The 26,570-nt window shown below is 51.0% G+C and overlaps 1 protein-coding gene across 3 annotated transcripts in view; it reads right to left on the reverse strand.

Annotated features, from left to right (window-relative positions):
• The window catches only part of RPS6KA1 (ribosomal protein S6 kinase A1), an 860,823-nt gene that overhangs the window by 19,025 nt on the left and 815,228 nt on the right, over nt 1-26,570 (reverse strand). For all 3 annotated transcript variants that reach the window (XM_085647731.1, XM_085647732.1, XM_085647733.1), the window contains one exon: nt 22,376-22,493. In XM_085647731.1, the coding sequence (XP_085503857.1) occupies nt 22,376-22,493 (118 nt within the window). The remainder of the gene's footprint in view (nt 1-22,375; nt 22,494-26,570) is intronic.

Raw genomic sequence — 26,570 nt, forward strand, 5'->3', positions numbered from 1 at the left:
GTGGCGCCACGGCACCACCGTCGTGGAAATCGCCCTGACCAGTGAGTTGGCGTTGTCAAGGCCACATCGAATCATGAACTTTGCTGCATCTCTCCCTTCAGCAATAGGGTGAGAGAGCACTGTTCGGGCATCCTCTGGACACTGAGGCAGCACTTGCCCCACCGTATCCCACACAGTGTGGGAATAACGGCCCAAGAGGCATGCAGTGTGTGATATGACAGTTGTGCTCGGGTTTCGATTTAGCATTGAGTGTGATCTCTAGGGATCACGAATTGGGAAGAGTGGGTGACCCTTCTCCCTTTGAGCACCTACAAGATAATATAGATTCAGTACAGCACTGATAAGGGTGAGCGCCATTATCCACCAGGGACTTTCATCCGTTCCGTGTAATATCATTTTCTCAACCTGGTAGGGCAGCTCCCTTAGTCACACAACATGGATAGAGAAAAAGCAGCTGAAGATTTATTTGACAGCCTAGCAAGAGGTGATACAGTGGGGCACTCTCTTCAAGTTGGTGACCTTCCACGTACTAATGGTGGTCTACGAGACAAATTTATCAAACTTGAGAAACTGAAAAAAGCCGAAAATTCCAAATGGTGGGACGGGGCAACACTCAGACAATATTTGAAATTGGGTAGAAGACCTAGAGGCCTGCGATCGCAGATTTTGCCAACATATGGTGATTTGGAGGAGGATTTACTCCAGAGTTGGGAGAAGGAATTAACTTCCAACTCAAATAAGTTAATGGAAATTCTTATAGAGAATGCGGATCGCAAAGTGAGGAATTTACAAATTGAAATCAGCAAATTAGAATTGGAAATCAAAGAATTGGATTTGAAACACCGTGGGTCTGTTTATTCTTTGATCTGAATTTCTTTTTATTTGTGTGTTACTCACAATTTTAGAATGCTGTTCACTGATTCATCACGTTCATGGTGTAATCTTTGTTGGCTCCACTTGTATCTCGTAGTATCAGCTACTGTTTAGAGCTGTATATATTACAAGGATATTTTGTATTTATTTTCCAGCCCTGAGGAAGTCGCGGGCACTCCCGGGCGACGAAACACGTGTTGGCTGGACCAACGAAAGAGAAAATAAAGAGAAGAGTCAATCAAATGGCTAATATTTTGATATTGTACTGTATTTACGGATCACAGTAGTGTGTGATATGACAGTTGTACTCGGGTTTCGATTTAGCAAGAGGCATGCAGTGTTCACAGCCCGCTGCCCTGAACTGGCGGAAGAAAAAAATCTTTTTACCGAACTGTTCCAGTTTCTTGGATTCCCTGTCGGCCGGGGCCGGGCGATCGCATCAGGCCACCTTCCTATCCACAGGAGCCCCTGTGTTGGGCCTGGACCAGATGCCCAAGAGAACGTCTGAAAGTGCATCATTAAAGGGCAGGGCAGCAGTTGCTCCGCAGAGGTAGCCGCCGGCTGAAGAACTGTCAGGAATTTAGTCCCGACGGCCACTGTAGGGAGCTCGAGGTGGAGGGCCTCGGCCGCCCTATGCAACACCACTGCGTAACTTGCCCCTCCTCCGTAGCCATGGTAGGAGGAGTTAGAATGCCAAGGTCATGAGAGGTATTAAGACCACTGGCATCCCCCAGCTCCTCTGCCCAGTCCGGGTCAAACTCGTTCTGTGAGAGGGTCCTCAGACCCCTCCCAGTCCTCCCCTTCCTCCGAAGGCTGATGAACAGGCCGAAAATAAGGATGCTGGACATAGAGATAGAAAGGTCCCATCGGTGTCAGAATCTGCGTCGAGCGACACCGTTCCGGGGCCATGTCCACATCGGGGCTGAAACCAGGGATGCTGTCGTCCGGTAGCATGGGCGACGTCGGAGGTGGTGCTGGTGGGGTCGACGTCGGTGTCACAAGGTCAACCGGCGTCGACCGGGATCCACGCCGGGATCCAAGGGGGCCCTGAGGCACCGGGGCTGGAGCCGCTGACCGTAAAGGGCAATGACCCCCAGTCGGACCCGCTGGGCCCGATGGCGCACTGGCCGGTTTTAACGGCCCAAAGAGGCGAGACATGGCTGACAGAAAGTCCTGCAGCTGGACCGGAGTCGCCGATGGACCCGGGAAGGGCGGGTAGGCCAACGGCGACTGCGTAGGCTCTGCCAGAGCCGCGGGGAGGCACCACCCGCACCCTCAGTCGCGACGGGCGAGTGGTAGCAGGAGAGCGATGGTGTTTCTTCGACTTCTTGTGATGCCTCGCCTTACCTGACCCAGAGTGCGAAGACTTCGATCCCTACGGACGATGGTGGTGGCACCACGACCGGTCCCTCAACCTCCCACGGGACAGAGACCTTGAGCGGCGTGGAGTAGACAGCCGGACTTCAAGCAACTTTCGGGACTGCTCCAGCAAAGTCTTCGGCGCCATGGCCCGGCAGTCGGGGCATGACTTGGGGTCATGATCGCACCCCAGGCAGTACAGACCCATGCGGTGCAGGTCCATCACCAACATCATGTGATGACAGTCCCCGCAGGACTGGAAGCCGGGCATACCTAAGGCACCAGGAGTCGATCGGCTCGAAAAATAAAAACAAAAAGGCCTCGAAAAACTCAGCCAAAAAGTGCCAGGGGATACCGCTCTCTCCGGATCTCGCGCTTGCTGGCGTGGAAAAAGAAAACTGACGTCAGCGCGTGAGGGCGGCGTCTAAGTAGCTGCCACGACGTCATCTCTGCGACCACGACGCCAACGGCAGACGTGGAGCTGCACGACGCCACCTTCTGACATGCAGGGGTACTGCTGACGAAAACGTTCCGGATCCAGTCTAACGCCTGGGGGTAATTCTAAGGTAAGGAATTTATCACTAACATGTTTCTTTCAGAATTCTGATTCATTGCCAGTGTGGGAGGAGGGAAAGTTGGGTAGATGTTTTCAGTTCTCTTGCATATTCTAGAAGAGTGTCCCTATTGAGAGGGTGAGTGACCGGGGCACTCCGTGCTGCTGATGCGTAAGCCTCAAGCCGCCGGCAAGGTGGCAGAGATTGTAGACGAGACTGAGACAACATGAAACCATGTCTGGTATCCTAGATACATTTCTGGATTACTATGCCACCTTACATACATCATGGTCTTCCTGCTCCCCCGATGCAAGTTGCGGACCATTTCGGTGACAAGACCATAGCATGGCTGGGGGACAGGAAATAAGAATTTTTGATACAGCCATTAAACACAGAGGAATTGCAGACTGTCATTATGGATCTCCAGAATGGAAGTGCGCCATAGCTGAATTTTTATAAGAGGTATATTGATACCCTAAGACGAATACTCCTGGAGGTCTATGATGAAGCACAGAGACCACATACTGCCCCCTTCTGAGGGAGAGGTCCATAAGCACACACAAAGCCTGGTAACCCCCACACACAGATGTGACTCTTACAGGCTGCTTTCTCCTATTAAGTGCAATACAAAAATCTTGGACAAACTGATCACTAACTGCCTCATGCCGCTAATGCCGGTCCTGATTAGGCCAGATCAGGCGGGTTTCATATCAGGCCTCTTCGCAGCTCACAATCATCGCACCCTCTTTAATTGCTCAATGACTTGCATTCAGATGGGGTCGCTGCAGTGGTGTTCCTGGATGCTACCAAAGTGTTCGACACCTTGGAGTGGAACTACTTATTCATGATCCTCAAATGCATGAGGATGCCAGTCTATTTCACTATCTGGATTAAGCAGCTGTACACAGACCCCAAGGTCCATCGCCACATAAATAAAGTTATCTCCAAACCTTTCAAGATAACAAGGGGCACTCACCAGGGATGCCTTTTATTCCCAAAACTATGTACCTGCTGGAACCCCTGGCGGCCAAGCTAAGACAATCCTACAGTGCGTTCGCACGCATATACTCATTTCACCACACGCCGAGAATGACTATATTTGCGTGATCCTGCCATAAACCTCAATCTGGTGATGAGGGAATACATACGATTTGGCAGGGATTACGATAAACTGGGCAAAAGCACAGATTTTCTCACTAACAAGTGTGACCAAACAGTTTAAATCAGACTACCCACTGGAGTGGTGCGATGACACATTTACACATCTAGGCATGAACCTCAAAAGAGATCCTCTAACAATTATCTGTGAAAACTACAGGGTGGGACTGCCCCTGATCAAGGACCAAATCTCTAAGTGGATTGGACTCCCTCAATGTACAGCGGGGCACAATAGCCTACTATAAAGGGTACTCACCCACAATTTGCTATACCTCTTCCAAAACATTCCACTGCATGTCAATAAAAACTTCTTTCACACACTGAAACCGCACGATTAATTCCCCGCCTGTGCGGGAGAATTAATCAGTGGGCGGGATCGTGACGAGCTGAGCTCGTCATGAGCACAGCTCCACTGTGAGTCATGACGAGCTGAGCTCTTCACGAGCATAGCGGCGCCGCGGCTCTCCCCCCCACCGCGGGGGAATTACCCCCACAGGGAAGGGTTTAATTGTTGAGGTTTGCAACCGTATGCTTGTACTATTTTATTTTAAAGCTAAATAATTAAAAGAAAATTACTCAATTCACAATTTCTGACTCGTATTACACCCCAATTTTGATAAACAAGAAAGACCCCAAACTATGCCTGAAATACCTACAGTGAGGTTACGAGCTAGCTGACTTTCCAGCTAGTCGTGTCCTGGCTTATCCACATTCCAGGAAGTTATTTCAACTGTGCTGTCTGAGATGGTACAAGAGCAGTTCGAACTTGCTAAAAGACACTGCCTTTTGAAATGATGCAGCAGACACTTTTTGCATCAATAGTATCTTAAAAATAGTAATCCACATGATATATGCCCCCCTCACCCGCAGCTCACATTTAGCTAGCAAGGACAATATCTCGAACAAAGTGCTGGATTACACAGATGTAGCCTGGGGCAGAACTAGTTTTATTTACAACCAGACACAAACTGGTGTGTATTTGAAATGCTATTGCACATTTCAGTGAAAACAATTCTAGAAACATGCCACCGGTACAATGTGTTGTCCTATGTTATGGAAATATTTGTGGTGCATTATACCCATGATTGCGAATTTGAATGTATGTGGGCAAACTTTTTTTTTATGAACTGTTTTTATTAATACAAAGGTTACCAGTACACTGAAACCAATACATTGCACATAGTAGGTTTGCATTCTAGGTACAAATTAAAGCATTCGTGAGCGGTAGTGTTTGAGAATCACATTTTTTCACAGGCTATTTCCAGGAGGGATACAGGAACAGGGCACCTCCCACCTACCCTCTTCCCACCTTGTGGGTTTCAGCCCTGGGGAGTAGCCACTGGTCCCCCTCATGCCTCTGACTCAATCCAATGAGCGACTGTTGTCATGGTCATCTTTTCCTCTTTCTAGACCATAGTGTCTCAGCCAAGGGGTCCAAATCTTGGTGAACTTTTTTGGTGCAGCCCCGGGCTTTATATGTCACCCTTTCTGCGACCATATATAAATCCATACCTCTCCTCCATTCTGCCATTGTGCAGAGATCGGGGGCTCCCCAGTATCTAGCAATGTTTCTTTTGGCCACTACCAGTCCCAGGTTGCATAATAAAAGTTTTGTACGAGGTAGATCAATTTCTGTGGAGATTCCCAGCAGCAGAGGTTTGGCCTCCCTGCAGAGTTGGGCCTCCAGTATCGTGCTCAGCTCCCCCAATATCTGGTCCCTGTAGATCTCTACAAGAGGACATTCCAATAATGTGTGTATGTATGTGCCACGTTGGGTTTTAAATCTCAGGCAATTGGGTGAGTCTCCTCTCCCCATGGTATGAAGGTGCGCCCTGTCAAAATATACTCAATGCAAGATCTATTGCACCAAGCGTAATCTTAGCTTAATCGTGATTTCCCTCAGGTGCATTAGAGCCTCACCCAATCAATGTCTGGTAACTGCCCTCTTGTGCTTTCCCATCTGGCTCTAAGGGGCCCGACCTATCTGGGATGTTATTAATTAACGTTTTATAGGTCCAAGAGACTGCTTTGTCCAGGATTTCCTCCTGCAGTAGTCTACCTTCGAGTGGGATGAATACAGCAGGTTCAGATGGGTCTATCGCCTCCGCTTTCCAAGCGAGTTGTAGTTGCAGAAATTTAGATCTTTGGGAAAACTGCATCTGGAACTCGGCCTGGAGTGCCTCGAAGGAAATTAAGGTCCCTTCAAGTATATCGCCTAGTCTGGAGATTCCTACTATGTCCCACCTATTAAGGCCCCGGAGTCTGTTTCTCCCCGACAGTCTCGCCCCATCTTTGAGTCGTGTAGCCTTTGTTATCCCATTTCATTTGGTGTTCAGTCCTTTATCATGCATCCATGACCTTCTGAGTGGTGGACAGTAATCTGAGGGTGCCCCTACCCCCATATAAATAGTGTATGTATGAACACTGTCAAAATTGTAGTCTTTCAAAGGCGCAAGTGGGGTGGTCTCCAGGCATGTGTCCGAACTCTGGACCATCTGAGCCCTGCTGACGCTGTCGCGGCTCCCCGAACTCTGAACCATCTGAGCCCTGCTGACGCTGTCGCGGCTCCCCGAACTCTGAACAATCTGAGCCCTGCTGACGCTGTCGCGGCTCCCTGAACTCTGAACCATCTGAGCCCTGCTGACACCGTCGTGGCTCCCCGAACAACGAACCTCCTGTGCCTGCTGAGTGACTCGCGGCACCCTGATCCAAGAGAATCGGCAGAGATTGCCGAGAGAAACAACATCCCCTCAGCTCGAGGATTATGAGCTGTGCGCCGGATACTCCACAGGGACACTGACTCAAAGACTGTCCCGCTACCCCCATCACGAGATCGCCGCCGCTTGTGGCACTAATTCTATATCTGCCTTCCGGATCATAAAGATCCCTTACAACTACCGATAAAGTATATTGTCGTACGAAGAACTACTGTGTGGTGTCCCTCTATCAGAAGAGAGTAAGCGCAGCGTGTGCGATCCTAGGTACGAGACCCTTCCAGGAAGGGCATCCCCGCTCTTGCTCGGCCTAACTCTGGGAAAGGTGGGTACCGGGTGGTCAGGAACGCATTCCGCAGCCTCCCCGGTGAACGCCTTCCAACATTTGGTGGCAGACGACGGGATCCGAGCCAACACCTAGAGATCGTGCAGTAAACGGCTGACGCACTACCAAGAAGAAATGGAAGGAGAAACATCCCTAGGTGCCGCAGGCACCAACACGAGCACGACATTCAGAGAGGACCAGTTGGAATCTTATACGCACCGAGAACTGAAACAATTTTGCAAAGACCTTGGAATCGCTACCACTGGACTAAGCACGAAAGAGGACTTCCAGGGGGCATTAAAAACCTGGGTCGAGGCAGGAGCTCCCCGGACACAAACAGAAGGAGAGCCGCCTAACGAACCACAAAGCACCCCGGGGAGGAACGGCGCCCCCGAGGGGGGCCTATCCCCAGAGGAGCTAGCGGACCGAGAAAGAGGTCGCAACCACGAACTAGAACTAGCAAAATTAAAAATCGAGGGAGAGCTAAAACTGGCCGAAAAGAAGCTGGCGGTAGAACAGTTACGCCTACAAGGAAAACTCGAGGAAAAGAAACGACAGAGCACGAAGAAAGAAAACTCCAACTGGAGCACGAGCGTAGCCTGAAAGAGATCGAGCTCAAGGCTAAGAATGCGGAGGCCAGACCCTCGGAAACTCAACCCCTCTCCTCCGTCGTGGAACCAAAGGTCCACATCCCCAAGGATGTGGTGAAGGAATACTATAAGAACGACGACATCCAGCAATGGTTCAAGGCCTACGAAGTTGCCATGACCTCCCACCGAGTCCCGCAGAAAGACTGGGGGGCTGGTTTGTGGGGCCGGTTCCTGAGCGAGGGGAGAGATACCCTGCTAGATCTACCCTCCTCGGTGCTGAACTCCTACAGCCACATGAAAGAGGCCCTAGTAGCCAGATATGGACTCACCCCTGAAATGTACCAGCAACGATTTAGAGACTGCAAGAAGATACCCGGTACCACCTGGGTGGAGTACGTGAACTTTTACAGCCGGGCCTTGGACGGGTGGATCAAGGGCAGCAAGGTCACCACCTTTGAGGAGCTGTTCGACCTAATCGCATGGGAACACTTGTCCGCCAATTGCTTTGTGGAGTTGCGCCAGCACCTCCTGGACAGCAAACTCACGGACCCTCGAAAACTGGCCGTCGAGGCTGACCGATGGGTGAACACCCGGGCCTCCCGGGGTCCCGTGGGAGACTACGGTCGCCACAGTCAGGGACCCCCCTGCCAGAGGGGCGGAGGGAATCAAGGCCGGCCAAGAGAACTCCCGGGGGGATCCCAGCACAGTCCCCCCAGAGGACAACCTCCGCCCTTTCCAGCCCCACCTCCGGCCAGCACCGGGCCACCGGGGAGGTCGGGGCCCCGAGTGAGGATCACCTGTTTTCGCTGCCAACAGACCGGACACTATGCCAGCGACCCTCAATGTCCCATGTACCAACGACCCGCCACGACAACCCCGCCGGCTCGACAAATGGCCTCCGTAGCCCTGGGGGAAGAGAAGGAAGACTCCGAAGAATGGGAACCAGCCGCCATGGCCTTGGTCTCCCTAGGGAACCGAGAGATGGTCCCCGGAACACCCCTGCCCACCAACACGAAGAAGTACCGACAGCAGGTGACGGTCAACGGTCACCGCGTCGAGGGCCTCCGCGACACCGGGGCGAGTGTCACAGCGGTCCACTGCCACCTGGTCTCCGAAGACCAGATCCTGCCCGACGCCTTTTGTCCAGTCATATCTTCGGACAATTCCGAGAGCCTATGCCGGATGGCCCTGGTCCCCTTCGAATGGGGGGGGGGGGGGGGGGGGGGGGGGAGTCACCGGCAAGTTGAGGGTGGCAGTCCGAACCTCCCAGCCCGTAGACTGCCTCCTGGGCAACGACCTTGAGAATTCCCCGTGGGGACAAGTGGAACGAAGAGCCCATCTCGAGATGATGGGCCTACCCGAATGGGTATGCGCTACCACGCGCTCGATGACTCTCAGATTGCCTTCCTCCGAGGGAGGGGAGGCCATGCCGCTGAACACCGCCACCATCCCCGAGGTCCGGGATGCACTACCCGAGCCCGACGACCCCCTTCCGGACGAAGCGACCGTTCCCGACGAGGGGTCCGTGCCTCCAGATCCCGAACCCCTGACCGAGCTCGGGAACCTGCCAGAAATGGCCGAGTGGCACTGCGAGGGAGGCCCCTCCCGAGAAGAATTCTGCCAAGAACAATCCACCTGCCCTTCTCTCATCGGACCCCGACAGCAGGCCGAGGCCCAAGCAGCAGGCGACCGGACCGGAACCCACTGGGTATACTGGGAAAACGGCCTCCTGTACAGCGAACAGAAGTCGGCCGAGTTGGGATCGGCCCGAGTACTGGTGGTACCCCTGCGCTTCCGAAGTCTCCTCCTGGGCCTGGCCCATGATGTACCCCTGGCCGGACACTTAGGCCAAGATAAGACCTACCAGCGACTCGTCACCCACTTCTATTGGCCCAAGATGCGAGCGAATGTGGAGGCCCACTGCAAGTCCTGCCTCACGTGCCAGGCCAGCGGAAAGAGTGGGGGGAAGCGCAAGGCTCCGCTACAACCCTTCCCCGTCGTCAGTACCCCTTTTGAGCGGGTAGGAATCGACATCGTGGGACCGCTGGACCCCAAGACCGCCCAGGGCCACCGGTTCATCCTCGTCCTGGTGGACCATGCCACCTGCTACCCCGAAGCCATTCCCCTCCGCACCGTGACGGCCCCCGTGGTAGGCCGGGCCTTGATGGGGATCTTCTCCCGCGTGGGGTTCCCCCGCGAAGTCGTGAGTGATCGGGGCATGAACTTTATCTCCAAATACATGAGGTCCCTATGGCAGCAGTGCGGAGTATCGTACAAATTCACCACCCCATACCACCCTCAAGGGAATGGCCTAGTTGAGCGATTTAACAGGACACTGAAAGGAATGATCATGGGCCTCGAAGAACCTCTACGCCGGAGTTGGGACGTCCTCCTCCCTTGCCTCCTATTCGCCTACCGAGAGGTTCCACAAAAATCTCTGGGGTTCAGCCCGTTCGAACTACTATACGGACACCCCGTCCGGGGACCCCTGAGCCTGGTCAAGGAGGGTTGGGAAACGACTCTCCAGGGGACCCCTCCGGATGTGTTCCGATACATCTTGGCGCTCCGCAACCAGACCCGGAGATTCCGAGAACTCGCAGAGGCGAACCTCGAGGCTAGCCAGGAAGAGATGAAGCGCTGGTATGACCAGAATGCTACGCTGGTCGAGTTTCAGCCGGGCCAACAAGTCTGGGTCATGGCCCCGGTGAAACCCTGCGCCCTCCAAGCCAAATGGACTGGACCCTTCAGGGTGGTCGAGCGGAAGAGCCAAGTCACCTATCTCGTCGATGTGCAGTCCCCGCGGAACCCCCTCCGGGTCCTCTACGTGAACCGCCTCAAACCCCACATTGTGAGGACGGAGTTGAGCTTACTCCTGGCCACCGACGATGGGGCTGAAGAAGACACCGAGCCCCTTCCAGACCCCCTGGGGGCTAAAGAGACCGATGGTTCCGTGGAGGGGGTGAGACTGTCAACCGCCCTCACAGTCCAACAGTCCGACGACTGCCGCCAGCTACTAAGGCAGTTCGCGGACCTCTTCTCCCTAACCCCTGGGGTCACCGACTGGTGTGTCCACGACGTGAACACCGGCGACAGCCCGCCAGTGAGACACCGGGCCTACTGGGTCCCTGATCGGGTCCGAACCTGCATCCAGACCGAGGTAGCGAAGATGTTGGCCCTCGGGGTGATTGAACCCTCCGACAGCCCCTGGGCCAGCCCGGTAGTCCTGGTTCCGAAAGCGGCTGCCCCTGGTGTCGCCCCCGAGCTGAGGTTTTGTGTGGACTACCGAGGACTCAATGCGGTCACCCGAGCGGACGCTCACCCTATCCCCCGCGCAGACAAGCTCATTGACCGCCTCGGGGCCGCTCGCTACCTCAGCACCTTCGACCTAACTTGCGGGTACTGGCAGATTGCCCTCACCGAGGGAGCCAAGGAGCGCTCCGCCTTCTCCACCCCGGATGGGCACTACCGCTTTAGGGTGATGCCGTTTGGAATTAAGAATGCCCCGGCCACCTTCCAGCGGCTGGTGAACAGGGTCCTGTCCGGCCTAGAGGGGTTTAGCGCAGCATACCTAGACGATATAGCGGTATTCAGCTCTCAATGGACCGAGCACCTCGAGCACCTCCGACAAGTCCTGCTGGCTCTGCGCCAGGCCGGCCTCACCATCAAAGCCAGCAAATGTCAAATTGGAAAAGGCTCCGTAACCTACCTGGGGCACCAGGTGGGAAGCGGGCAGGTCGCCCCCCTCCAGCCAAAGATCGACGCCATCTTGTCCTGGGAACCCCCAACGACCCAAACGGAAGTCCGGGCCTTCCTGGGCCTCACCGGTTACTACCGGAGTTTATTAAGAACTATGGCAGCCTCGCAGGCCCCCTCACCGAACTGACCTCCAAACAACGCCCCAAGAAAGTACAATGGACTCCCCCATGCCAGAAAGCGTTCGACGCCTTGAAAGCCGCTATATGCACTGCTCCGGTGCTTAAAGCCCCCGACTACGCCCAGGAGTTTGTGGTCCAGACGGACGCCTCGGAACACTGCATCGGGGCAGTCCTCTCACAGTTTGACGACAAAGGCATAGATCAGCCCATAGCCTTCATCAGCCGAAGGTTGCTGCCCCGAGAACAGCGGTGGAGCACAATTGAAAGGGAGACCTTCGCAGTAGTCTGGGCCCTCAAAAAGCTACGGCCCTACCTGTTCGGACCACACTTCCGAGTTCAAACAGATCACCGACCCTTGCGGTGGTTGATGCAGATGCGAGGGGAAAACCCCAAGCTGCTACGCTGGTCCATCTCCCTCCAGGGGATGGATTTCACTGTGGAGCATCGCCCCGGGAGGGACCACGCCAACACGGACGGCCTGTCCCGATTCTTCCGCTTCAGCGAGGAGAACCCTCAAGTGGATGGGTAGTTCTCCCCGCCCTTCAGCTGGGGGGGGGCACGTGTGAGACCGGCCTCGTGGGGTGGGCCATCCCGACCAGCAAGCCACCCTGCAACCGCACCGATCCTCGAGGTCACAGACTTCCGGCCACCATGGCCCAACATCCCGATGGCCGGCCAGACCCCAAACACGCATGCCCGGCCGAGGGAGAGAGAAACCCCCCAAGCCAGACCGAGAGGCGCCGACCCTGTCACACCTCTGGTCTCTTCCCCAAGGGAGGTTTCGATCGACCACCAGGCCCCCGGTGAGCGGCCGCCTCGCCTGCTGGGTGTCTGGAGTCCCTCCCGGACCCACCTGAACAGATCAAAGGGCCGAGCGACAGGACGCCCCGACACACCGCCCCCAGGCACCAAGACCCCTCTCGGCGAGGACTCCAGACTTCAAAGAGGAGGGGTAGTATAACAAGGGGTGCGGAAGGGACGGAGAGGAGAGAAGACCTGGACTGACGAGAGCCGGCTGACCTGGTCGCGGCTCGATCGCTCCCCGAACCGAAGAACGCTACCCGAACGCTGAACCATCTGAGCCCTGCTGACGCTGTCGCGGCTCCCCGAACTCTGAACCATCTGAGCCCTGCTGACGCTGTCGCGGCTCCCCGAAGTCTGAACCATCTGAGCCCTGCTGACGCTGTCGCGGCTCCCTGAACTCTGAACCATCTGAGCCCTGCTGACGCTGTCGCGGCTCCCCGAACTCTGAACCATCTGAGCCCTGCTGACGCTGTCACGGCTCCCCGTACTACGAACCTCCTGTGCCTGCTGAGTGACTCGCGGCACCCTCCTCCAAGAGAATCGGCAGAGATTGCCAAGAGAAACAACATCCCCTCAGCTCGAGGATTGAGAGCTGTGCGCCGGATACTCCGCAGAGACACTGACTCAAAGACTGTCCCGCTACCCCCATCACGAGATCGCCGCCGCTTGTGGCACTAATTCTATATCTGCCTTCCGGATCATAAAGATCCCTTACAACTACCGATAAAGTATATTGTCGTACGAAGAACTACTGTGTGGTGTCCCTCTATCAGAAGAGAGTAAGCGCAGCGTGTGCGATCCTAGGTACGAGACCCTTCCAGGAAGGGCCTCCCCGCTCTTGCTCGGCCTAACTCTGGGAAAGGTGGGTCTCCGGGTGGTCAGGAACGCATTCCGCAGCCTCCCCGGTGAACGCCTTCCAACATAAGGCTATTCATCCACTGTATTGGTTGCACTGAAGTGTTGATAGAGTTACGTTGCCAGTTCCAGAGAAGTGTGCGTAGCTCCGCGTTGATGGCTGTGAAGACTGACACCGGGATCCAACAGTGTGTGTTTTGCAATACATGTAGGAGTTTCAGGGAGTGTTATAATTTTGTACATGGCGGCTCTCCCGAGAAGTGTCAGAGGGAGCCGTCTCCATCGCACCAAGTCTTCCCTGAAATCTACTAGTATTCGTTTGATGTTACGGGTGATGCATACTGTGTCATCGGTAGAGACAGAGCCCAAGGTATCGAAAGCCCTTCTTGGCTACCGTAAGTTGTTCTGGTATACTATCCGTAGCAAGCGAGCCGCCCACTACGTAGAGACAGGATTGTGTGCCAATTAATATGGTACCCAGAGGGTCCCCAAATTCTCTAAATATCTGAAGTATCAACGCGAGTGCTGTGTCTGGGTCACAAATGTAGAATAGTACATCCTCTGCATATAGGGAGATTAGATCATCTCCTAAGAATCCGGTATCGTCACTAAAACCGCTCAAGTATTGGTGCGCCCTGATTAGACACACAAGAGGCTCCAGTACCAATGCAAATAGTATTGAGGACAACGGGCACCCCTGCCTAGTGCATCTTTTCACTGGGAAGTCCGCCGACGTCTCACCATTGAAGCACATCCTAGCTCTGGGGTTGATGTATAGCAATTCTATCCATGCCATGCAGCAGGTCCAAAACCAAACTTCAACAAGGCCTGACACATGAAAGGCTAGTGAACCGCGTCAAAGGCTTTCTCGGCGTCTAGAGAGAGGAGGGCGTAAGGGGCCAGTCTAATTCGAATGGTTTCTAGCCAAATAGCGAAGCGACAGAGGTTAAAGCGTGTGGTGCGTTTGGGCAGGAAGTCCGACGGATCGCAGTGGATCAGTGAGGTGATCACTGAGTAGACAGGATGCCAGGATTGAGGCCAATATTTTGGTTTCCACATTAAGTAACAATATCGGACGACACGAACTGCAGTTCACAGGGGGTTTTCCGGGTTTGTAGATCATGGTGGCTTGATGCAGGCCTGGCAGAAGCATCCCTCCCCCCCCAACGCTGCATTGTACATGTTCAGAAGGTGTGGGGAAAGTAGGCTACTGTAGCGCTGAAAAATTTGGATGGCAATCCATTTGGTTCCGGAGTCTTCCCATTTTTTTGCCAGGAGATCGCATCTGCCACTTCTTGTAGTGTAAAGCCGTTATCAAGGGCCGTTCAGTCCTCGTGCGTGATCTTGGGGGTGTACAAAGGTAGTTATATATTTGCGTGTCGTCCGCTAAGGGTCTGTCCTCGGAGGGCTCTGTAATAGCGAGCGAATGCGTTCGCCACCGCTTGTGCAGTCGTGTGAACCACCCTGTTCTCCTGAATCTCCACCACCCACCTTGCCTATCTCTCCCTGTCACCTGGCCATGTTAGGAGCTTCCCAGCTCTGTCCCCAGACTCGTAAAGCCAATGTTGCGTCTACGGAAGTTGGGTTTGCACCTCTCGCTTCACTAGTGTTCGGTACTCTCCTCACATCTCAGCCATCTGGAGAAGCAGTTGATTATCTGGGGTGGAACTATTGTGTGCGTCTCTAGCTCAAGGAGTTTCTGTTCCAAGGCCTCGATCTGGCGAGTCTCTTCTTTTCATTTTTGGGCTATTATGTTTTGCCCTCTGTCCCGCAACACTGCCTTGTATGCCTTCCACAATTTTACTGCAGAGGGCACTGTGCCATTGTTTTCCCAAAAGTACAGCTCTTTGAATGTGCAGGCTTCCTTGGCTACTGTATGGTCGTGCAAGTCTCACGCAGACTTCCTCCACTCCCGCCGCGACCTGGGGGTGCTCCTACCCACCGTCAAACACAAAAGGTGAATGGTCATATATGCCTCTAGCTAAATAGTCTGCTCTTTTAACTCTGCCCAACTCACCGGCGGGTACGAAAAGGTAGTCCAGACTGGAGATGGGTCTATGAGCCCCTTAGAAGTACGAGTAGCCACACACACTGGTATTGTGTCTACGCCAGAGGTCAATTAGTCCTAGAGAGTCCACAAACTCGGCTAGTGGGATTGGTATGCGCATCCTTTTATTAACCTTGGAGTGGTCTATATGTGGGTCCAGTAGATCACTAAAATCGTCACCCATTATGTGTGTGGAGGGGCTGGACCCAAGAAGTATATCGGATAGTTTGTTAAGTGTGTGGCTCTGAATCGAGGTGGGATGTATGCACTGATCAGGATAAGTTCCCTCCTACCACATGTTTCCTGTACTGTGGCATACGTGCCACTGGGATCTGTCCAGGTCTTGGTAATGTGAAAGGGAGTTGCTTTCCTGACTACTATGCTGACTACTAGAGTGTATGGCCCCTCCCCAGAAAGGTACAGCGCGTACCGTGTAGGTGTGTCTCCTGAAGGAGCACTTTGTTGGGTTTAAGCCTCTTAAGGTAACTGGTAACCTGCCGCCTCTTAACCTTGTTTCCCATTCCGTTGACATTCCACGTCAGCACCGAATAGCTCTTTTCACCCATAGTACCCGTGTGTGATCTCGTGTCTACAGCTCATATGTGGTCTGCAGCTGGTCAGCGCTCTAGACTTTCTGGGCTGTTCCTAGGTTCTGGCATCTGTCTGAAAACGTAAATAACAATCTCTTGGGCGACACTATTTGTTGCCCGTTCCCCCTTTTGCCCCCCCCCCCCCCAAGCTCTCCAACGCCAAAGTCCCCAATGGTCAACATGACAATCCGGACGTTGGTATAGTCCGAGAGGTCTGTACTCCCTCCCTCCCCTTAGCTTAAATCAATCTGATGTAAACAGTGAAGAATTAAACAAACAAAAGTGTAAAGATTCAGGAACACTTGCGGTCTAGGAATAGTTTATTGGTTACAGATTACATTTAACAGCATCTCCAGCTCAGCTCACCAGCTGTTGCTCTTCAAAATCCAGGTTCCATCTTATGTCATCAATGACCACATGCATTTTAAAGTAAACATCAGATCATTACATATCTTCCCCCTTTTGGTATATTAAGAACCAAAAACATTATAACATCTAAACAAGGATCATAATACTACACAATGCATAGAGAGAAGAATAACAAACATAAGAATACAAATATATTATCAACGTTGGACTTTGCAAACATCACACATACTTCTCGTGGTACCATTTTCTAAAATCACCACATTACGCTTGACCTCCTTCACTTTGTAAGGATCAGAATATTTACTCTGACCCTTACAAACAAACCCTCTTAACTTGACAACCACCCAATCTCCAGGTTTAACACAACGCTTTACCCTGTTCTTTTCATTATAATATTCCATGTTTTTAATTTGTGATCTTAAAACATTCCTTTGGATCTCTGCCCGATCCACTCGGACATCAGTTACCATTCCATTCAGCCACATCGGACATTCTTTCACTCCAGGATTTCTCCCTTTTAAAGAGACAAAGGGAGAAACTCCCGTCGTAGAATGAGGACTAGTTCTATGCGTCCACAACATCCTTCTCAGCTCTCTCTTCCATGGAACATGATTAGCAAGGGACAATTGTATGTTGTCCATCACTAATCGATTTACTCTTTCTACCAACCCATTAGCTTGGGGTCGGAAAAGAGCTACTTTCCCATGCTGTATTCCCATGCCAGATAAATAATCCTTCATCTCCCTAGACACAAATTGTACCCCATTATCTGAAAGAATTTTCTTGGGCACACCTTCCTCCACAAAAACTTCTTCCAAGAGCTCAATCATGTGTGAAGTCTTCACTTCACATCTTTAAACAGAAACCATTTGGTATGATAATCTACCAAAAATAAAATAAATCTGCTGTTTGATCCTAACTTTGTTCTAGGCCCTAGAATATCGATGGCTAGTTTTTCCCAAGTTTTTTCTGGAAAGCTTACAATATCCTATGGAGGTTCCCTAACTATTTTTGTTTTATCACTATTAGCACATATAGAACAGTTCTTCACCTTTTCCTCAACATCCCGATCTACACCCGGCCACCAGTACGATTTGTCCGATTTTCCTTTTTACGACACCACAACCCAAATGGCCCTCATGAACAATATTGAGAATCCTAGTTCTAATACCAACTGGAGGACCTAATTGATTTCTCCTCATCAACTTTCCATCAATTATACTCAATTCTTCTTTGACTTTAAAATTCTTCTTCCAACTTACAAAAAGGATATAGACCTGTAGTGAGTCCGTATGTCTATTGTGGCATGAGGCAGCCGCTGCCTAAGGGGATGACTCCCAGTCGTTCTGGATTGGCTTGGCCACCGGACAGCCCTGGATTACGTCCTTCGATCTCCGTTGGTGGTGGTTGTTGTGATAATGTTAGTCCAGTGGTCTCCACGGTCATGTGTTCTATGAGGTTAATGTTGTGGAGAAGCTGGGCTGGGCGTGACCGTCTTCATCAGCCCCGTCAATCGACGGATCCGACGTTCTTCACTCCCGCTCGCTCGTTTCTTCCGGGGTTTCATTTGTCGATTCCTTGTCAGAGTTTGAGAGTTGACCCCTACTCCTGCCCCGGGATGGCATATGAAATGGGGTTCCTGCCCGTGTCCCCCCACCCACCCCGAGTCTCGGTGATCAGGCACCTCCTTTTCTCTTTCCTTGGCCTAGGGCCTATTCTTTTTTGGGCACCCGTGTGTGGGGGATCTTCTGCCCCTTGACTTCGCCTCAGTGTGGGGCACTCCTCAATCCATGCCCAAGCCTATTCAGGCATCTTAAAATGTATGATTTGTCCTGGAAGAGAACTTTCAGTTTTGCGGGGAAGAGCAGCATATTTTGGAGTCGAAGAGCTCCAAGTTTAACTTAGACCAAGTCGAATGTGCGTCAAAGTCGTTGCACTTCCTGAAGTATTAAGCCACAGTCTTGGAAGTTAAGAAATCGCATTAATCTCGGTGGGTGGGGGGGGGGGGGGGGGGGGGCACAATCCAGGCAGCGGCACACCGGGATCGTATGGGCCAGCTTAATTATGAAGCAGCCTGAGAATTTGGCCACTGGTAGTGAGTCTTTGAGCCATGCGGTCAGGAATGCTCCAAGGTCTATATCCTCCGTGCCCTCTGGAAATCCAATGAAGAGCAGATTGTTCCTGCAGGCCCTGTTTTCGGCATCATCCACTCTCCAGGTTACTTCCTTCAGCGGCACTGTTAGGTCGGAGACCTCTTTCTGCAGGTTACCTGATGTGTCTTCTACTTCGGAAATGCGGCATTCTGTTTGCGTCACCCTCTTGGAGATGTTACACATGTATTGGTACAGGAGGGTCACCTCCTATCGTAACTCATTCTCCCAACACCTCTCTTGAGGAGTGAATCACTTGTAGGGTTGCGTTATATGGCAGGGCACTCGCCTCACTTGCTGCTTCCAATGGCGGGAGGATCACTTTAGTGTATTGTCCATTCTGCCCTGATTGGTGGCTTTAGGGTCTTTATCTCTCGCCATTGTGAGCTGTTTTTCACTGGTGAATCTAGGGGCTCGACTATCTCGCTGCGGTACTATGGTCTCGTCCCTGCGTGTTTCCTGGCAAGCAGATGTGTACTGTACCACTTTTGATGAGGGGGGCCTTCAGGGCACCCTCACTTAAGGAGTCTCCCTCCGTGCCTGCCAGTCCCCAGGTATGCCTCCCAATGTCTACTGGGTGTCTCCTGCCTCCACACCCCCTCGCCTTTCCGTTGTGTCGGGGTGGGGGGGGGGGGGGGGGGAAGAAGCAAAGGGAGGCACGATGTCTAATGTCCCCTCACCTCTTCAAAGTGTCTAAGCCTCCCTAGTTGGGCGAGGAGGAGTCGGTCACCTGCCGGACTCTTGTCTCTGTTGAACGGACCCCCTCTTCCTTTCCAATTGGCCACCAGAGCTACATGCTTCTTCTATAATCTAGTAGCCTCTCAGTGCGCGCTGTAGATTTCTTACCCAGTGACACAAACCGGCTCTGCCACTGAACATCAGCTTTTCGTGCTTGCACGTCTGGCTGCGGTACCTTCCTTTGTCGCCTTCAGGCAGGTCCGGCTGGTGGCACGCCTGCATACAAGTTATGGGGACGAGGCCTTCTCTCTTTCAGATTTCTTCCTGCCGCAGTTTGATGGGAGATGGGAGGTGGGGGTGGAGGAGGGTTTGCTTGATCCCCAGTCCCAGCGCACCCTTTCCACTCTGTGTACTCCGCTCGGCTGCCTCTTGGTCGGGTGCTCATGGATTCGAAGTCCGTCTAGAACCCCAAAGAGACGTCGGGGCCAGTCTTGGATCGCGGCCTCCACTGGCATGTCAGGACATCAGCTGTTGTAGCTGCCAGCCCCGCCGGGCAGCTTCAGTGTATTTCCGTACTTGCCTGCCACACCGGGGCTTGCAGGGGTCGCCGGCCATTTTCCTGCCAGCCGGACTTCACGCTGGGGGGGTCGCCACTCCCTTACCCCAGCGGACCTGGGAGGGTCTCGGAGGAGGTCTGATATGTTGTCCACTGTGGCCAGTACGGAGTCTCTTCTGCGGTGGGGGTCGCACTCGGCCCTCTGCGTCACCTCTTCGTCTCCAATATTCGCTGTTGCAGAGCTATCCTCGTGGGCTAAACATCCCCGTTCGCCAGTACCTCCCGAGCCGCCACCTCCCTCGGAATCCCAGCTATCGTTCATCCGCCATTTCGGGCGTTCGCATTGCTCCCCTTAGACATCGCCGGAGCTTACACTGGTAGGCTCGGTTTCTTTTTAATCGTGGTCCCTTGCCCCTCTTGTCTCTTGGGCACTTGGAGTCATCAGTGTGCTACATTAGATGGTGTCTAGAAGGCAGGATTCAATATGGGCTGCCGGAGCTCCTGCAGAAGCATCTACTCTGCCATGCTGCTGGCCACGCCCCTCGTATGTGTGCAAACTTGAACACTTGCTATATATAGTTCTCCGCCAAGGTCATGGATGATGCTGCTGCAATACTGATATACATAAGATAAGTCTGTTCTAATGTGTTGCTTACTTTAAAATCTAAATAAAGTTAAAAAAAATATGGGGAGGAAGTCTGCTGTCCTCCCCCCCCCCCCCCCATTCCCACACATCATTTTGCACCAACACTATCCTTGGTCTATCACTGGTGACGTATTGTATGCTCCAAGGCCTTTAGTGGGGCAAGCAGTCTCCCTCTTGATGGCACAAAGCAATTCTCAGTGGGGAAATAGGGCGGGTAGGCTTAGCGGAGTCCCAGTATGTCAGGCTCATCATTTGATGCTCTGCTTTTTTCCAAATGTAGACAAGAAAACAGTGTTTAAATCTCCATAGAGGGGCCAATGGGCCCTTTTTTGATTAGCATAAATGTAGGCAACTGAATTCCTAACTTGGTGCCCGATCCTCACCTCATGGGGACCCACGGTTGTACCGTTAAGATCTCAGACCTCTGCCATATATAGTGCCAGAGGATAGATCTGCGTACCTGGCAGTTTATAGACTCTTATCATAATCCCACCATTCCACATCTCTGCTCTGCACACCTGGGGTATTTATTTTGATGAGTGCAGTCGGTCTGGATGAGTTCAGTCTGCCACGCAGCTCTAAGTGGCCTTTCGGCACCATCTCCTCCACCTCATAGTTCTTCTGTTTGTTTGTCACAAATGATGAGCTGTTTTCTTACTAGGAGTTAAGGAATGAGAAAATCATGGTGCCAAATGTTCTCACTCATTTAGGAGGAGGCTGCCCCCCCATGCAACTTCCCTGCACAAGTGAGGCAATCTTTCTTCGGTCAGGTTTTCAAACAGTCGACGGCAGTAGCAACACGCCATCTCCTCAAAGTTCTGGGGACAGATAAGCTGCATTTCTTCTCCCCACTTCACTTGGGATGGTGGGTAAGGGTTAGGCCCCAGAAATTCAGCTGGGCCTGTGATGTGGTGGCTTTTAGACCTTCTAGTCCTGGCCTGCTCTCTCCTTAATGTGACTCAGGACTCGACCTTCCAGCCTGCTCTCATCAGAGCATAATCCTGGTCACCAGAGACCAAGTGGTCACCTCAGCCACACACGTTTTTCCCACATAGTACCAACCCAAGATACAGGATGCTTCAGGTGCTTGGTAAGGTGTTGACACAGCAATGTCTCAAGCCTAATTTGGGTTCAGACCATTCATGGAGCAGCACTATCACAGCAGAAATGCTTGGAGGCTACAACCTTGCCAGTCTCCCAATTATTGCAGGGAAGGTAAGTAGGGTATTTGGAGGATTAACGAGCAAAGCAATGGAGTTCTCTCAGAAAAGGCCCATCTTAGGTTCTCTCCAGACCATGCTCTCCACCAATATACTCTCTCAATTTCCACAAGGTGCGCTGCATCAGTCGCAGGCACCAATCCTCATTGCAGCCCTCTGGTCTGAAGTAGCCTTTGACCTTATGATCAGAAAAATCTCAAAAAGACTTTAGATAGCTAGCAACTGCCACAAATGCAGGAAGGTGGTTGCAACTTGATAATCTATTGATTCTAAAGGCACTGCAGTTGAGAAACAACGTATTTTGTAGTCCCCTGGATGTTAAAATACTCCAGCTTTTTGAACTAAAAAAAACAGCCATCTGCTGCAGAAATCTTGTTTTAATGGTCCTGGTTCTCTCCTCATTGAGGAAGCTGGACAAGACTCCTTAGGCCTAATCTGTCAAATAAGTACCATAATGTTGCTAGATAGGTCCAAATGTGATTGGTGTGAGGTGAGATACTGGTGCTGAGCACTGGTTTCCATTCCAAACAGTCCGATACCAAATTCCCTGGGTACATGTACTTCAGGCAGAACAAAAGGAAATGAAGGGTGGCAGGATCCCGAATGCTTTTCTTGCACAATTATTAAAAATACCAATGTAAGTCACAGTGTAAAAACCATGGCTATTTATCACAAGAAAGTACTTGCCAAAGCAAGATCCCATGTAGGAACATAGAATAAAATCTGAGCTCGGGTGAAAAAAGTAGAGAAGAAATGGAATTCAGACGATTTTGGGATACTGTTATTTTACTTTTAACTGCTTCTAAACAGTCTCATACTTCGCTTCCATTTTTATCTTAGACTGTAAGTAAAATAACTTGTCAATAAACTGACAAAGAATAAGGTTTGCAGAAACCCCCCCCCATAGCTCAGGCGCCTTTCACCAACATCCAGCAACATTACAGATTACATATAATAACCAAAGCATACTAAATGAGCTCATGCATGGGCACTCTGGTGCACAAATACATACCTTTGCAGCCTCTGAAATGTTGCTCCAGTTCCCCCCTTTGAGTGTGAATTGCCCTCCTCCAATCCGGGCCAGGATTTCCTCAGGGGTGTCTTCAGGACCATTAGCAAAGGGGGTATATCTGAAAGGTGAGCGGGGTCAATACATTAGTAAAGTGGAGAAATCAAGCAGTTACATGTGACATGATAAGACTATAATGCACCATACCCAGATGGGCAAGATTCATGCCATATTTAAACGATTATTAACTGTGTAAATGACTTGGTTTAGATTCATATCATGTAAGGATATCTGTCAACTACAAAAATGTTTTTCTGTATGTCCATTATTATATGGACTAACCTCACAATTTGGCACGGAGCCAGCCCAGGTGGTCCTATGCTGGACACTCCTGCTGACAGGTGAAATCTAACCTCTGACCACTCCAAATCTGCAAATACCATCTGGGACAGTGGTGTGATGCATATGTAATCTTGCTGAAGGATACCTATGCATACTTCACAAACTCCTCCCTACTTCGCATAACAGTGCATAACAAAAGCAATGCAGAGCTATATACTACTGGCTTGATTAAGATGCAGATAAGAGCCTAATAGAATACTTAACACAAATCAAAATCAACACAGAATTAAGTAACAGTAAGGACATATGTTCAACAATTCATGGTTTGTTATAGGGCAGCTACAACCTGTTACACCATAACTGAAGAATTATTTTCAGTGCACGTATACTATGGAGTTGGGGATGATGTCAAGACAAGTCTCTTCTGGATGTGGCTACCTAGAATTTCTAACTGGTAGGTTTTCATGTTGAGCCTATTCAGAACCTAATCAGCTCTTTCCGACTACCCTCCCATCAAAGTCCCAACATACAATTGTCTGCAGTTTATGGACTATTCCTCAATGGTTAACAGCTTCTCTAGCCATCAGCTGCCTCAAAACAAGAGCAGCAAAGCACCCAGCCACGGATACAAGGAAAGCAGCACAATTTTCAGATGGTGAAAGGGTGCTCCATCAACCCTCATAACATTGGGGACCTGGTCAGAGAGAAAATAGAGGACAAAAAAAAATGTGGGCCATCATACAGAGCGCCTTTACCTGTCCTGGCTCTTGAAGGTACCAGAACTGTACTTCTTCTGCCCCTTGCGATGAAAAGGTTGGTCTCCACTGATCTGATCAAACCACACTTTGGGGCCATTTCTCAATTCTTCAAGTGGGCTTCGGGTAGCCGTCACACTCTTCTCCATTAAGGCTTTTATGAAGTATTTTTAAAGGAAGCTTGATTTTAGATGATTTTACATAGGTTTAAAGAATGGCTTTTAGCTTAAATATTATAGAATGGTTCTAGATAGCTTCTTAAGTATAGACTTAGTATGAGGAGTGGGTGTTATATTCCCGAGCTAGGCCCATTGTAGTGAAGCAGCTTATCTTACATTCTTATTTTTCAGCATTGACCTTTTGCACATATTTGCATGCGCGACAATGTTGGATTAGTTTCCCTGAAACTAAACTTTTTTACACATCTAGCTTTGCACAACATTATCACAATGCCCTGAACATCATGTGCAAGGTCTCTTCTCGCGCTATGTACAAATGTCATCCCGATCTTCATCCACGACGTGACAGGGTTATCTACATATCCATATCACTAATCTATAAGCACATCGCAAGGCTGCTTTCTATTATAAAAGATGAGCATCCCGATAGATTAGGAGAGAAGGCACTCCAGCTGACACCGAGGGTCCTTGCATGCTGAAACTTCATCACTCAGCGGTCTGACTTCTCGTGAGGGGTGTCCAGTTTGAGATCAAGACGGTGTCCTTACTATTCTCCCACCAGGTAATGGGGCTGGATCGTCCCCTGGAGGGGGCAAGGGGGGGGGGTTGTTTGGCTTCACATCTACACACACTCTACGTACACTTAGAGTAGGGTTTGCATAGTAGTAGTACGTTCGATTACTGCCTTGTTTTATATGCCTGCTTATATACATTGTTTTAGCACCAAGGTAGAACTCCATCTACTATTTACGCTTTTGGTGCTTGTCATCACTTATCCGCTTCTGTCTATTAATCATTGGAGCACATGTATTTTATACAAGAATAACGTTGGTTCAATAAATATATTGAAAACTTCCCACTGAGTATTCTCTGTATACCTCTTTGAGAATAAGTGAGCAGGAGTGACTGAGCGAAAGGTTCTGTACTGTTTACATGATCCCGGAGGGGTCAGGGTTGTCATGTTCAGTGGTTTCCAGAAACCGGTTCACTCCGTGGTAAGGTTAGGGGGGCTTATGGTGGCACTGTGAGCTAGCTGGTCTTTAGGCCAACATATCCTACGGGGTGACCCGAATCAGTTTAGACACTGAGCCCTAGTTTATGTTGACCACCAAACAATAAGATCACACAGATTAGTAGGAACTACATGACAGATGAATCTGGTGTTCAATGGAGATATGCTGCGTCACCCACAAATACTTTGGTAAATGAGGGACAACTAGTCTACGGTCATACCAGCCCCTTGTCAGTTTCTGAGGGGCTATTCAAGAAGGCCCTCCATCCTAGAAAAGCATACGGATTTTGCAGTTTAATGCTTAGAAGAAATATGGGACAGGATAAGGTGTATTCTGAAGAGTGCTTAGAAAACAGGGCAGGGCCATCATTTTAAAAAGGGCAGCTTTCCCTAAAAGGGACAGAGGCAAGGCTCTCCAATGTTGAACATCCACCCAAAAGCATGCAAGCAGTGGTTCAAGACTGCGCATGTAGAAGACATGTGGGTCTCTGGTGATGAAGATCCCTATGTAGCAGAAACTCCCTGTGACCGCTCGAGCCGCACAGTCGCCAGGTAGGTGCGGCACCATCCCGTTAAGGATATAGATCAGAGACTTATTCCAATTAATGGTGTAACCAGAATATCGATGAAACAATGTGAATATGTGCATAACTTTGTCAAGAGTGGAGGTTGTGTCAGCAACAGAGCAGGATGTCTTCTGCATAAAGGGAGATTCTATGTTCCCAGTTTGCTGTCGATCTCAGTACTGTGATCAGGGGGTCGCTTCTAATCCAGGCAGCAAGTGGTTCCAAGACAAGATCGAAAATTAAGGGGGAGATCGGACAGCCCAGCCTTGTACCACTCTGGAGCTGAAACAGTGTGGATGTGCCCCCATTTACCATCACCTCAGCAAGGCGGTTTGAATAGAAGAGCTGTATCCAGGAGATGAAGCAGGGGCAGAACCCCAGTTTCTCCAAAACTGTGTACATATAAGGCCATTCCACAGTGTTAAATTATGTTGTAAGTTTCCTTGGTCATCAGTAGCGAGTTGGAATTCCAACTCCTGAATTTCCCGTTTAAGCGTTTTTAAGCAGGCCCTCTTTTCCTTTTTATGTCCCACAATTAATGCCATGCCCTGACCCTATATAACAAGTTACCTACCTTTGGTCACGATAGATCTGTAAGAAACATTACTAGTGATAGATTCCTTACCTTAGAATTACCCCCTGGCGTCAGACTGGATCCGGAAAGTTTATCAGCAGTACCCCTGCACGTCGGAAGGTGGCATCGTGCTGCTCCGCGTCCGACGTTGGCGTCGTGGTCGCCGAGATGATGTCGCGGCAGCTACTTAGACGCCACCCTTGCGCACGGACGTCAGTTCTGTAAACGACTTTCTGCGCCAGGAACGCAGAGCCATGCAAGATACTGACCACTGGTGCCTTGAAACTAGGGCCCAGAAAGGGATGAACTTAACCCCAGAAATCAGTTTGCAGAACGGGGAGGATGGGTGGGGCGGTAAGGAATCTATCACTACTAATGTTTCTTACAGATATTTCGTTACCGAAGGTAAGTAACTTGTTCATCTGAAAGAAACACATAGTGATAGATTCCTTACCCTAGAATAGATATCCCAGCAATACCAACCCCGGTGGTGAGTCTGCGAACCAACATCACACCAGAAAGTCTCAGAGAACAGAACGGCCAAAGAAGCAGTCTCTCCGGACTTGGCTGTCCAGGCAGTAATGCTTAGTGAACGTGTGCAGCGAGGCTCATGTAGCTGCCTGACAGATGTCTTATAAGGGGACACCACGTCCCAATGCCGTAGTGGCAGCCGTCACCCGGGTAGAATGGGCGCGCAGCCCCAACGGAGGCTCCTTTTTAGCCAGAGTAACAGGCTTTAATACACAAGACGACCCACCGAGAGATAGTTC

The sequence above is a fragment of the Triturus cristatus genome, chromosome 3_2, assembly GCF_964204655.1.
Source record: "Triturus cristatus chromosome 3_2, aTriCri1.1, whole genome shotgun sequence".
NCBI lineage: Eukaryota > Metazoa > Chordata > Amphibia > Caudata > Salamandridae > Triturus > Triturus cristatus.